At 33.4% G+C, this 13583-nt stretch overlaps 1 protein-coding gene across 4 annotated transcripts in view; it reads left to right on the forward strand.

Annotated features, from left to right (window-relative positions):
- The window catches only part of AGPS (alkylglycerone phosphate synthase), a 139497-nt gene that overhangs the window by 86780 nt on the left and 39134 nt on the right, over positions 1–13583 (forward strand). For all 4 annotated transcript variants that reach the window (XR_014829806.1, XR_014829805.1, XR_014829807.1 and 1 more), the window contains exons 12-14: positions 1573–1624; positions 7192–7268; positions 9217–9329. Coding sequence is in view for 1 of the 4 variants with exons in the window: in XM_021075128.2 (XP_020930787.1) it covers positions 1573–1624; positions 7192–7268; positions 9217–9329 (242 nt within the window). In the remaining 3 variants the exon portion in view is untranslated. The remainder of the gene's footprint in view (positions 1–1572; positions 1625–7191; positions 7269–9216; positions 9330–13583) is intronic.

The following is a 13583-nucleotide window of genomic DNA, read 5'->3' on the forward strand; positions in this document are numbered from 1 at the left end:
GAGTTTTCGTGTAATTTTTATTTCAAATATGACTTTAAATCTCTGTGTATATAAGTATGTTTGTGGTTTCTTTTTGAGGCTTTGTGGTGTATTTGAAATATCATTCCTATCTCCAAGCAGTTAGGATACCTTGGTCCTTGTTCTGTCTTTACTGTTTTATAGTCATCTGACCTCAGGCAAGTCTTTAATCACTCTGATTCTTGTGTCCTTATCAGTAAAACTGGGGTAATACCAGTTCTGCTACTCTGACAGGGCTGTTTCTTATATTAAATAAAGGCATATTAAAATAGCTTGTACACAATAGGATTTTATAAAATTGAAAGGCAGCAAGTTGTTATGCTAAGTGTATAAAATTACCTAATACTGTTTCTTTAGATTTGACAGTGACATTTTCAAAATGTAGACTTACGAGTAAATAAATTATACAGTGTTCAAAATAAGAATCTAACCAGTCTTTATTTGAGTAAAATAAAATGTATATTATGAGTGGTTTTATAAAATTAAGTATTCAGGTAAAAGCACATAATAGCAAAAATATTGTAACACACAGTTGAGGTTTGTGTTTTATTCTTTTGAGTGAGTCTCATAAATCTCAATATTGTGTTGATAAAAATTTTATTGATAAGTGTTTAAAAACTTTATGATATTCGACAAAATTTTGTGATCCGAAAGCAACTTCTTGTGAAAGTTTAACCATGTTAAAAAGTGGCATAGAATATAAAATTCTCATTTAGGGTGACACCCATTATAATTCTATGGAAAAACTGTAGCTAACTTAAACCTTGCTAGCATTTGTATGATAGTGTTGTAATCATAAAATTATTAGGAATATTTGCTTTCTTCATTTCTCTTTCCTTGTAGCTTTTAGTGTGTGCCTTGCACTGGTACAACTTTAGATGTTTTTAGATACATAATGTTATACTTCAAGATTTGTTGCTGTTTTCATACAAATAACCTTGAAAAATCTTAGAATTCTGGACATTGTCTGATAGTCATTCTATTTAAAGTGGATTATGAGAAGGAAAAAAAGAAAGAACAGATCCTAGGGTTATCTCCGAAGATATCACATATAAATTTTTAAAGTGCTTTGGCCCACAAAAATGGCACCCTCATCTTCCTCATTCTAAAAGCATAAAAGTGTCCAATGACATTTTATAGTTCATAAATGGCATAATACTCTAGGCATTGATTTTAGTCTATTAAATATCTAAATATCTAAATATCTACTTTGTTCTAAAATAATCCACTTTGAAGGATAATGTTTCCTTTAGGTATTTCATTAGGTCTTTGCTAGGCATTAAGCAGATCTTGTTGCTGATAAAGATCTGGCAACATGTGGATGTACCATATATATTGTGTACATAGATTTCTCCTCTCCAAATATTTTATAGAGGCCAATGATGTTTTATTTGTTGTCATAAAATTATATAGAAAGTTAAGACTTTTTTTCCAGTATATATCCTTAGGAACTAAGCTCTGAATCTCAGATACAGAAAGATGACGTTCATTTTCTGCCTGTCTAGCTTCTGTACTGTATTAAATTTGTATCACATTTTTTTCTTTCTAAAACAGAGATGTGCTCCTGCATCTATTCGTCTCATGGACAACCAGCAATTTCAGTTTGGTGAGTTTAAAATCTGGTCATTAAGCTACAAAAATTTATGAAATACCAGTTACGTACCAAGAAGAGTACTGAGTACAGAGTTATAAAAGATAACTCAGAGTTCATGTCCTTCAGAAAGCTCTCAGTCTGATGAGGACAGATGATTATATAAATGAATGAGTGCAAGTGAAGGAGTGGTTGGTCCTGCTTGATTTTGCTTGAGTGGAGTGCAGGGTAGGAAAAGTCTTCTTGAAGGAGTGATGCTTAAACTGAATATTAAAGGGTAAATAGAAGTTTGCCTGAGATGGTCTTTTCTTTCCTACCAAATTTTTGTTCACTTATCAGGAAAAAAATGTGAAATTGTAAGACTTCAGAGGCGCATTTGGGCTTTAAATGGTTCTGTATGGCTCACTAGAGAGGAGGGTGTAACTAGTTTTAAGAGATAAAGCTGGATGGGTGGATTAGGGCTTTACAGGATAGATTTGGACTTCATCTTGTCAGTAGAAGGATATGTTGCAGAGAGAATACAATAATCCGCTTTGCATCTTAGAAAGCTCATTCTGCCCACATGCAGGATGGATTAGAATGGCGCAAGCATGGAGGAAGATTCAAAATAGTTAAAGAGGCAAATATTGGGGGCCTTGTTCAAGGCAGCAGCAGTGGAGATAGAGAGTAAGGTTAGATTTTCCAAAGAACAGTTTTCCAAATGGATGTGGAAGGTTAAATAAAGGGGGAAGAGTTTGATTGATTGTGTGGATTGAATGACGGTCTAGAACAAGAGATTTTGGGGAAAAGACATTACAGTGAGTTTTATTTAAGGTGTCCATTGAATATTCAGGTGGAGAATTCAGTAACAGTTAACCGTTTTTCTTTTTCTTCCTATTTTGCTCAAAGTACTAAACGTTCTGATACAATTTATCATCTTATCATTTTAGTTTTGTTGCTTCTGAATTTTTCCATATGCTGAAATCTAGTTTGGGAATTAATTTATACAATTTAAGTACCCTCAAGATAGTCAATTGCTCAATAATAAATACTAAAGGCAAGCATTTGTTTGGTCTAAGAGTACTGTAGATTTTAATTTAGGGAAGAATGATTATTTGAATTATATAGAAATAGAGCTAAGGAACTCAGGTTAATGACATATTAAGGGTTCATTTTAAAAATTAGATTTTTCTAGGAATACACCTCGTGGCTCAGTGGGTTAAGTACCTGACACTGTCTCCATAAGGATACAGGTTCAATCTCTGGCCTCGCTCAGTGGGTCAAAGATCTGGTGTTGCTGCAAGCTGCAACATAGGTTGCAACTGCAGCTGAGATCCAGTGTTTCTGTGGCTGTGATGTAGGTCTGCAGCTACAGCTCTGATTTGAACCCCAGCTGGGAACTTCATATGCCACAGGTGTGGCCATAAAAAGAAAAAAAAAACCAACAACACAAACAAAAAAACAAACTAAAAATACTATATACTACTGATAAAACTTTAAGATAAATGTGTCCTATAAATAATGAAATAGTTAAATCAATTAGAAATCAAGCCACCTGTCTTTTGGCCTGTATTCAGAGAGCCAAGTATGTGATTAATAAGACTGTGTTATCCATTTATATGCTATTATAGTAGTAAACTATGTTAGACATAGACACCTTTATAAAATTAATTACAGTATGGCCAGATTTTACTTTTAACTGGCATTTATAACTATTTTAAAATGAAGGTTTGAAGAAAAAAATCCTTTTGGCTGTCATCTCTGTTCCCCATTCTCATTTTTATACCTAGGAACATGCTCTAAGGTTGGTTCTATCCTCTCTAGTCTTTACTGTGTCTGCTTTCCCTCTGCCCTTTACTTGGCTACCAAAGTGATCTTTGGAAATACAGATCCGATATACCTCTTGGCTCTCTAAACTTTTAGATCTCTCAGTATTCATTGAAGCCTTCCCATCTTGGTTCATAAATATTGAACTGAAGAGTAACTCATAGCACAGCAAGGGGTGTCTGAGCCTTGTACTGGCTGATTAGGCAATGTTTGTACCATGTTGGTTGTTAACAAAGTGCAAGCCTTACTATTGATTGTTAATATTTTTATTATCACCCCATTCCCATGACACAGCCCTTAATATATTATATTGAAATAATACATTTTCAATATATTGAAATGAGATATATCATGGAGTACATTGAAATAGTCTACATATATTCCCTGAGAACTAACATTCATCAGATTTAGGAGATGTTTCTTATTCTTTTATATGTGTCCTGTACCTATTAACATAACAGGTAACTTCAGTGTTGATCAACTTAAATCATCAAGTTAGCAAAAGAGTGTAAACAAATCTTGAATAGTGAATAGTGCAGTGCCAAGCACATTGTCAGCACACAACCATTCCTCAAGGTTGCATTTCCAGTTTATAAACAATTCAAAGGTTAAATGTTTTGGCCAGTGTCCCCATGTCATAGGTGGTGGATCTGTGGTTGAACCCAAATCTGTCTGACTCCAAAGCCCAAGACATTTTCCAGTGCTTCAGAGCATTTCTTTGAAATATATTTATTGAATCTTTTGAAATTATTTAAGTTCCCATTGTGGCTTAGTGGGTTAAGAGCCTGGCTAGTATCTATGAGGATGTGGGTGTGACCCCTGGCCTTGCTCAGAGGGCTAAGGATCCAGTGTTGCTGCCAACTGCAGGGTAGGTCACAGAGGCTGCTTGGATCTGGTGTTGCCATGGCTATGCCGTAGGCTTGCAGCTACAGCTCCAATTCGACCCCTAGCCTGGGAACTTCTATGTGCCACAAGCGAGGCCCTAAAAATAAATTAATTAATTAATTAAATAAAATAATTTAACATTATAATAACACAGAATTCATTAATCAAACTGTTCAGCTAGTAAATTTAAAAACACAATAGCTGAAGATTCCTGTCTTGGTGCAGTGGAAATGAATTTGACTAGGAACCATGAGGTTGCGGGCTCAATCCCTGACCTCGCTCAGTGGGTTAAGGATCCGGCGCTGCTGGGAGCTGTGGTGTAGGTCAAAGATGTGGCTCAGATCCTGCGTTGATGAGGCTCTGGCGTAGGCCAGCGTCTATAGCTCCTATTCGACCCCTGGCCTAGGAACCTCCATATGCCACAGGTGTGGCCCTAGAAAAGACAAAAAAAAAAAAAAAAAAAGTAAAGGATAACAGTATCCTCTTAGTTAATGCTAATACTTGATCCACTTAAAAGTCAGTATCACTTTTACAATAATTATGTTTCAGAGCTATCATGTCAGCTTGGTATTAGGGATACATGTGACTAACTCACAGTAGTGCTAATAGAAGTTGTGTATATAAATTTCAATGTGATAGAAGTTCCTGCCGTGGTGCAGTGGTTTAAGAACCTGACTTGGGTCACTGCAGAGGTGCTGGTTCAGTCCCTGGCCCAGTGCAGTGGATTAAAGGATATGGTAGTGCCACAACTGAGGTATAGGCCACAGCTGCAATTTGGGTTCAGTCCCTGGCCTGGGAACTTACATATGCCATGTGTATGGCCATTTTAAAAAGTAAAAATAAGTAAATAAATTTCAGCGTGATCAAATGAACATATACCCTTAAGGATTATTCCACATCAGAGTAGTAATATTTAGAATCCTCATACATTGTGCAATCCTCATACATTGTGCATGGACCAGAAGTCTTGTATGAGGAACAGATACACACGCTTACACATTTATGTTTATATATTTTCTTACAGTTGCTGTTAAAGTAGGATGAATTCCTTTGGGAATAGGAAGTGAATATTTTGGTGATATATTATATTTACTTTTATCCATGGTAGAAATGATAATTTTTAAAAGTACTGGTTATGCTAGAGAACATCTCTGACAGGTTACAATAAAAGAAAAAATAATCCCTAAATAAACCTCCTGTGATCCAGAATCTCAAAAAGATTGCTAGGTTGATGTCTATCTTATCTGCCTTTCATTTTTTGTTTTTTGCTCTGTTCAGTTATAACATGGATATCCAACTCTTAACTTCTGGTTAAGATGTAATGTTACTTGGTCTTTTATGTAATATAATTTCTTATTGTAATCCATAAGAATGTAATAAATATTATAGGTTCAGATTCTCGTTTTTAAAAAAAAAAGAATGTCATGATGGAGCTTGATGGAGGATAATGTGAGAAAAAGAATGTATATGTGTATGTGTGACTTACTCACCTTGCTGTACAGTAGAAAATTGACAGGACACTGTAAACCAACTATAATGGAAAAAATAAAAATCATTTAAAAGAAGGAATGGCTAAAAAAAAATGAATGAAAGACTTAGATATAAGTCTTTCATAAAATTTCCAGAAGAAAATAAAAGCAGTAAACTCTAGTTAAAAAAATTTATTTATAAATAAATAAATAAATAATTTCCAGAAGAAAATAAACGCAGTAAACTCTTCAGTTAAAAAAAATTTATTTATAAATAAATAAATAAAAAAATTTTTAAAATATTGGAAAAAAGACTGCAAGTGAGTTTTCCCCCCAGAAATCTCTCTCTCTCCTTCAAAAAAATTAGTTTGCTCTTCATACCTATTTTAAAGAAGGGACCTTGCATTTAAAAAAACAAAATCCAGACAATTTTAGATTTACCAGAGGCTTTGAATTCTTTATGAAAATTGGAGTTCCTGTTGTGGCTCAGCGGAAATGAACCTGACTAGCATCCATGAGGATACAGATTCAATCCCTGGCCTTGCTCTATGTGTTAAGGATCCAGCATTGCTGTGACTGTGGTGTAGGCCGACAGCTGTAGCTCTGATTCAACCCCTAGGCCGGGAACTTCCATAATGCTACAAGTGCAGCCCGAAAAAAAAAAGATAAAAAAATTTCTTTATGAAAATTCTGTATAAATGGGATGCCACATTTTTCTGAATTGGTGTCATAGTACTAAGGCCAGATGCATGACTCTTAAATGTAACAGTCATGGGAGTTAAAAAGTTGCTACTCTGAAAATAACAAGAACACAGTAAAAGACTTTCACTCAATTAAGCTCAATCCTCAGGCAAAGATGTTAATTTAATAGACTTTGAGACACCATTTATGTTTTTTTTGGCAATTTTAACTCTCTGGGTGTGATTAAGGAAACAATTACTAGTTTTATGCCCAGAATTCTGGGTGAAATAAGAATTAATTAAGAAACACCCTTAAACTTGGCATTGACTCCATATTTGGTTATAGTTCTGAATGATTTCTGCATAATTAAACAAAATAAAAGTAGAACTAGCCACCAGTGGGTGTTCCTAATGAAATAAATTAATGAAGTGATTTTACTATGTATAAACTGTACCATTGAAAGGTAACCTGAACTATGTGTAGTATTAATTACCTATAGTAATTTGAGTTTTTAAAAAACCCAAGGAGTTTTGTAAACAAAAAGTTGTTTGTGACTTTTGAAAGACAAGCTAAGATATAAGATGTAGATAATATCAATATGTTCTATGATAATATAGGGTGATTTTAAAAACTAAAGTCATGAAAATGTTCACTTTCTTTTAGGATAATAAAGTAGCCTCTTGCTCTTCTGAAAACATAAAATTTGCTTTTAATTTAAAAAATGAACTTTTTTCTTCTTAGGTCATGCTCTTAAACCTCAGGTTTCCTCTATTTTTACATCATTTTTGGATGGATTAAAAAAGTTTTATATTACAAAGGTAAGAATTTTTTTAATGCTTAGGATATTAATTTTTGTTTCCTGCCTTTTCTTCCTCACACAAACCTATTATGTTTTTCCATGTTGTTGTGTACATTTTATAGTTGTTATTTTTCATGTTGGAATAAATATTGAATCAAGTAAATCAATCATGCATTCACTTTTAGAAAATTTAAAATCTTTCCCAGATTTGAAGTTCTTAAAAATAAGTGTTGAACAGTTTCATACATATAACCTTTTGTATAGTTTGAATTTTTTCCTTGATAGTATATATCTAGAAATGGAATATAAGTATGAATTTTTTTAAAACTTTTGACTCATGGCACTATACATATGACATTTTTCAGTTGCATCCTTGCTATCGCATGTGGGATTTTTTTTGTTTTGTTTTGTCGTTACGTTTTAAATTTACAAAATCCAGGTGTTTTAGTTGGTGTTTCTTAAAACTCCAGTGAGACTGACAATTTCCCTGTGTTACCTAGGTGTAATTTGTATGTGAATTAGTTGAATGTGATTATTGTGTTTATTTTGCTAGGGGTATAAGCTTCATTATTTTATTTATTTATTTTTTAATATAGTTTACAGTGTGCCTTTTGAATAATGGGATTCGTAGATGCCTTTGTCATAAATGTTGTAAATAATTTTTGCAGTCAGATGACTCCTTTTTTAATAAGGTTTCTTCTTTCCTTCCTTCCTTCCTTTCTTTCTTGGTGCAAAAGTTTGTTATTTATCCTTCCTATGATTATTTACTTATTTCTAAGCTTAGAAAAGCCTGCCTTCCTCCAGAAATATGAATAGAACCACTTTCTTCTCTCTCACCTTTTGTTAAATAGGATTTTTTAAAATTTTCTTTATTATTGTTTGAATTTATTTTAATTTTATAGTATGAGATAAAGAGCTAAATTAATCTTCATCTCCTACTCCCCTGATTGCTAACTAGTTGTGACAGCACCATTTATTAACCTATCCCTGCTTTTCTTTTTTTTTTTTTTTGTCTTTTTGCCATTTCTTGGGCCACTCCAGCGGCATATGGAGGTTCCCAGGCTAGGGGTTGAATCGGAGCTGTAGCCACCAGCCTACGCCAGAGCCACAGCAACGCGGGATCCTAGCCGCGTCTGCAGCCTACACCACAGCTCACGGCAACACCGGATCCTTAACCCACTGAGCAAGGGAAGGGACCGAACCCGCAACCTCATGGTTCCTAGTTGGATTTGTTAACCACTGCGCCACGATGGGAACTCCTCCCTGCTTTTCTTATATTGATTTGCTGTGTTTGACATCTTATATATTTATCTTAGACTCCATTTTAATGTTTCATATTCTTTTTAATTCTTCTGTTCTTGAAAATTAAATGGATTTAATTGTTATAGATCGATCTAGTTCTCCTTTTTATTTTTCAGAATTTTCCTTATTATCACCATGATATACCTGTTATTTCATTATCCTAAGAAATTTTTAGAAACTCATCATTTTAGGAAGTTTATTGAGGTTTTTATTAGAATTGGAATAAACTAGTATATTAAATTGAACAAGAATTGGCGAATTTCTGATACTTAGTTATTAGTGGTATGTAAGGATGCTGTTGGTTTTTTCTCATCCACCTGCCATCCTGCTACTTTTTTATGTTTTATCATTTTGGTAGTTTTATTTGATTCTTTAGTGCAGGTGTAATTGTTACAAGTTATTTTTTGTATTTCCATACCAATATGTCATTACAATTCGACACCATGGCGTACTTCCAAATGAAGTGTTTTTCCATAGTACTATTCTATTGTAATGATCTAAATAGGTACATTAAGCATGCTTTTCTTATTGCTATGCAAATATCCAAAGCCCATATTTTAAATAGCTGGTGTGTTTGAGCTCAGATCAAAAGAAATAAAGAGAAAAATATATTTTGATACTGTTTTGTCAGCTAAAACATCTGTAATAATAATTTTTCTTTGTAGTTTAAAGGATTCGATCCAAATCAGCTAAGTGTTGCTACATTACTGTTTGAGGGGGACCGTGAGAAGGTTCTTCAACATGAAAAACAAGTGTATGACATTGCTGCAAAATTTGGGTATGATTTTAAGTTCATAATGCTAAGAAGAAGAAAGTTAAGCTAAGATTCTGATATCTCTTAAGCAGTTGTTGTTAATGTACTCTTTTTAATATTAAGTTTGTGGTAATATATGATAGTCAACTTAAAATGTTGGTTTACTTCTAAAGTTTATAGAAAGCTAGATTGGTATGTTTCTCTTGATTGTCTAATCATATTTGTGACTAATTGAATCTTTTATTGTATTTTTTCCTTAAAGCTAATTTTAATAGTGTTTAGCCTATGTTATGCTTAGTGAAATTGAAGAAAAATTCATAGTTGTGTTGCTATTTAACGATAATAGCGTATGTATAAAACATGCTGTATGTTTTTAAAAGGAAATTGTGTTTAATCAAAAGTAGTTGATAAATTATCTCTGCCCCACCCCCTGTCACTTACTGTTTTATGTTGGTATAAAGAAACAGAAAACATTTCACGTCTATAACCAACTGAATAATGATTGGGTGGTTTCTGTCTGTCGGCTTGATGGATTATAAGATTGATTGATGACGACTAGAGTAAAAACCCTATTTATCAGGACTGTGTTTTTTTCTTTTCCTTTTTATACATAAACAGTTTTCTGGATACCACCGTTTTTTATTTCAGAGCTTAAAATATATACATTATCGTTAATCTGGGTTCTTTGTAAATATTGACTTTTAATCCCCCCCTTTTTTTTGCTGTTCTTTGTGAGAACAAATGAATACTTAATTTGAAGCCATGTGTCTTAGAATGCTTTATTTTTATGTATTTTTCTCATATATAATGTTCATCTATTTGTTTTTAGGATTTTTTGAACTTAGTAATGTAATTACTAAGTATAGTATTCTTAGAAAAAGATCTAATCCTGTGCTTAATTTTTACTTTACTTTTGTACTGGTTTTGAGCATTGCAGAATAATCAGTTTTATTTTTATTCTATTCTGAAATTGTCAAGTGGAATTATAAATTTCTTTAGTAAAAGATGAAATTCATTATTATTTCACTTTTTCTTCTCCACAGTACCTTTTTTTGTAATTGTGCTATAAAGCTTCATTTAATGATTGGATGGCTTGGATTTCAGGTTATCTGAATTTTTTAAAACATACATGAACCTATTTTTTAATTTCTAAGCTATGTGGAGTACATATATAGTTTGATTTAAAAACTTTTTTCTTAAAACCCATAATATTAGTGAGAAACAAACAAGATTTAAATGAAACCTTTTATATTTAGATATTTTTATCTATTTAGCCTTAAATATTAGAGCCTAAACTTTAAAAATTATTTCTTTATATATTTAAATATTTATTTGGGATTTCAAAATTTTTGAGTCATTTATAGGGAAGTGGATATTATACTATTTTAATCACTGTATGTAAGGTTAAATTTGCTTAGTTGAACCTCATTACCTTCCACCTCCACCTCCACACACCACACACACATACACACATTGTAATTTGTAGGATCTATAATTATAACCTCAATTCAGAGTAGCCAGCAATCATTACTAGTTAGTAATGTGCCACATTTCTAACTAGGATAGGATGATGACAAAATGCCTTTTATCCTTATGCACATATAATTTCTATAGGGCATGACCTATCTCTTTTGGGGCATCACCATTGCTGCTTGGTATGTACTAGATTCTTGATTAAATGTTTATTAAAAAGATGAATAAAAGTGAATGTCCCCCCCCCCGGCATCTTTTATTCCCCTTTACTTATGCCTAATTACTATGTCACTCTTAAAACAGTGTATTTTGTTTTATTTATTTATTTATTTTATTTATTTTTTTCCCACTGTACAGCAAGGGGATCAAGTTATCCTTACATGTATGCATTTTTTCCCCCACCCTTTGTTCTGTTGCAATGTGAGTATCTAGACATAGTTCTCAGTGCAACTCAGCAGGATCTCCTTGTAAATCTATTCCAAGTTGTGTCTGATAAGCCCAAGCTCCTGATCCCTCCCACTCCCTCCCTCTCCCATCAGGCAGCCACAAGTCTATTTTCCAAGTCCATGATTTTCTTTTCTGTGGAGATGTTCATTTGTGCTGGATATTAGATTCCAGTTATGAGTGATATCATATGGTATTTGTCTTTGTCTTTCTGACTCATTTCACTCAGTATGAGATTCTCTAGTTCCATCCATGTTGCTGCAAATGACATTATGGCAATCTTTTTTATGGCTGTGTAGTATTCCATTGTGTCTATATACCACATCTTCCGAATCCAATCGTCTGTTGATGGACATTTGGGTTGTTTCCATGTCCTGGCTATTGTGAATAGTGCTGCAATGAACATGCGGGTGCATGTGTCTGTTTTAAGTAGAGTTTTGTCCGGATATATGCCCAAGAGTGGGATTGCAGGGTCATATGGTAATTCTATGTATAGATTTCTAAGGTATCTCCAAACTGTTCTCCATAGTGGCTGTACCAGTTTACATTCCCACCAACAGTGCAGGAGGGTTCCCTTTTCTCCACAACCCCTCCAGCACTAAAACAGTGTATTTTAATCTTAAAGTATGTATCAGAACCATTTTGTCAGTTTTAATTTGAGCCACCAACCATCATGAACTGGCTTTTCATGTAAGGCCAGTTTTGCTTTTTTCATTGAATACCAGCCATTTAAAACTTAAAAGTAATAGTGAAACTTTCTTAAGGTGAATCCAGGTCTCTTTAGATAGTGATAATGAGGCCACAGTACTATTGATTTAATTTCAGCAATTTGCTTATACTAAACAAAACTGGTATCAAATTCATCCATTAAAAATAGGTTATAATAAATGAGGTTTAAAGCAAGGGCAAAGCATTAAAACTTAAAGCCTAATTGGAGTGTCATTTTTTTGTTATTATTATTTGCTATGTCTTGGTTATACTGTAATTAGTTTCTTAATATTCTTTCATCTGACTCCCTCCCTTTAGATGCAGAGATCTGTGTTGAACAACCCCAGCCTAACATTAGGCAGATGACTTGGGGCTCTTTAGATTTTTTAATACTTGGGAGTATATCTTTGTGTAGTTTCCTAACATAAGTCTTAGTTTCCCCCCAGTTCTCTCTAGGCACTAGTTCTTTTTTCTAACCACTGAAAGATTCAAGGATATTTTTCTTTCTTTTTTTTTTTTTTTTTTGGCTGAACCCACAGCATGCGGAGGTTCTCAGGCCAGGAATCGAACCTGCGTCAATCCATAACAGTGACAACACTGGATCCTTAACCCACCAAGCCATCAGGGAACTGCCAAAGATATTTTTTATTTAAGACACTACTCTGCCAACCCTCACTCCTCAGTCATTTCTTCTTCTGCATAACTAGTTGGAGGACTGCACTATTTTAAAGTTTCTTTCTAATAAAGTTTTCATAAGGTAATTTAGCTCAGGTATTTTATTTCAAATTAAAACATTGTTAATTATTATTTATTTTCTATTCTTTTATCTTCTGTTTCTGCCATCTCTGTAGTATTAAACTGATGTTTTTCGTGAAGTATTCCCAACACTTGAGAACATTTTTGTGTTATCTTGGTCATTTTTCCTTTTTGACTTCCACTACCACTCAATCACTGTTAAATATCTTTGAGCACATGTGATCCAACAGAACATAATAACCAAATGTTGAATAATCATGCTTTGATTGTTTATCTGTATTTGCTAGTAATGTACTTTAACTTCTCTAAGAGCTAAGCATGATTGTCACCAATCATGACATATGTGTTGATATTTACCATTGAACTTAAGGTATTCGTATGTTATTGTTATTTTTTAAGGATTATATTTTAAGTGTTATTTTTAAAGTGCTTAAGTTGTTTAATGTACTTCAGCGTGAGAGCGATTAGGTTCACCAGATGGCTCTTTTATATAAAAAGAGTGTCTCTCATTCCTCTTTCAGTAATCTTCCCAGTCCTTCCTCATGAAATAGCTTTAAATTGGTTTAAGAACATGGTTAATTGATACTTGAAATTTGTAGAGGGAACAGGAGGAAGGAGATGGATGTTGCTACCTTGACATATGGCAGCTGAATTTAAGTATAGTTTTTTGGAGTGGCTGCAAAAATGGCACATTACAAAGCATTTGATTTTTAAGCCCTACTGTTGTTTACATATTATATGCTAAAGTAATTCTAGCCATAAGACTAGATAGTTCTGAAAGCTAAAAAAAAATAAATAAATAAATAAAAGAGAGGTTCCAAAAATCTAAATTTGCAGGAAAACTGTGATTCAGAAAAGCAAACCGAGAATGACTTTTCTTCTTTGGGGGGAGGGGTA

This window comes from Sus scrofa, chromosome 15, assembly GCF_054392235.1.
Source record: "Sus scrofa isolate SSC_HxYL_T2T_F1_AM1 chromosome 15, Sscrofa_HxYL_maternal_Yorkshire_Landrace_v2.0, whole genome shotgun sequence".
NCBI lineage: Eukaryota > Metazoa > Chordata > Mammalia > Artiodactyla > Suidae > Sus > Sus scrofa.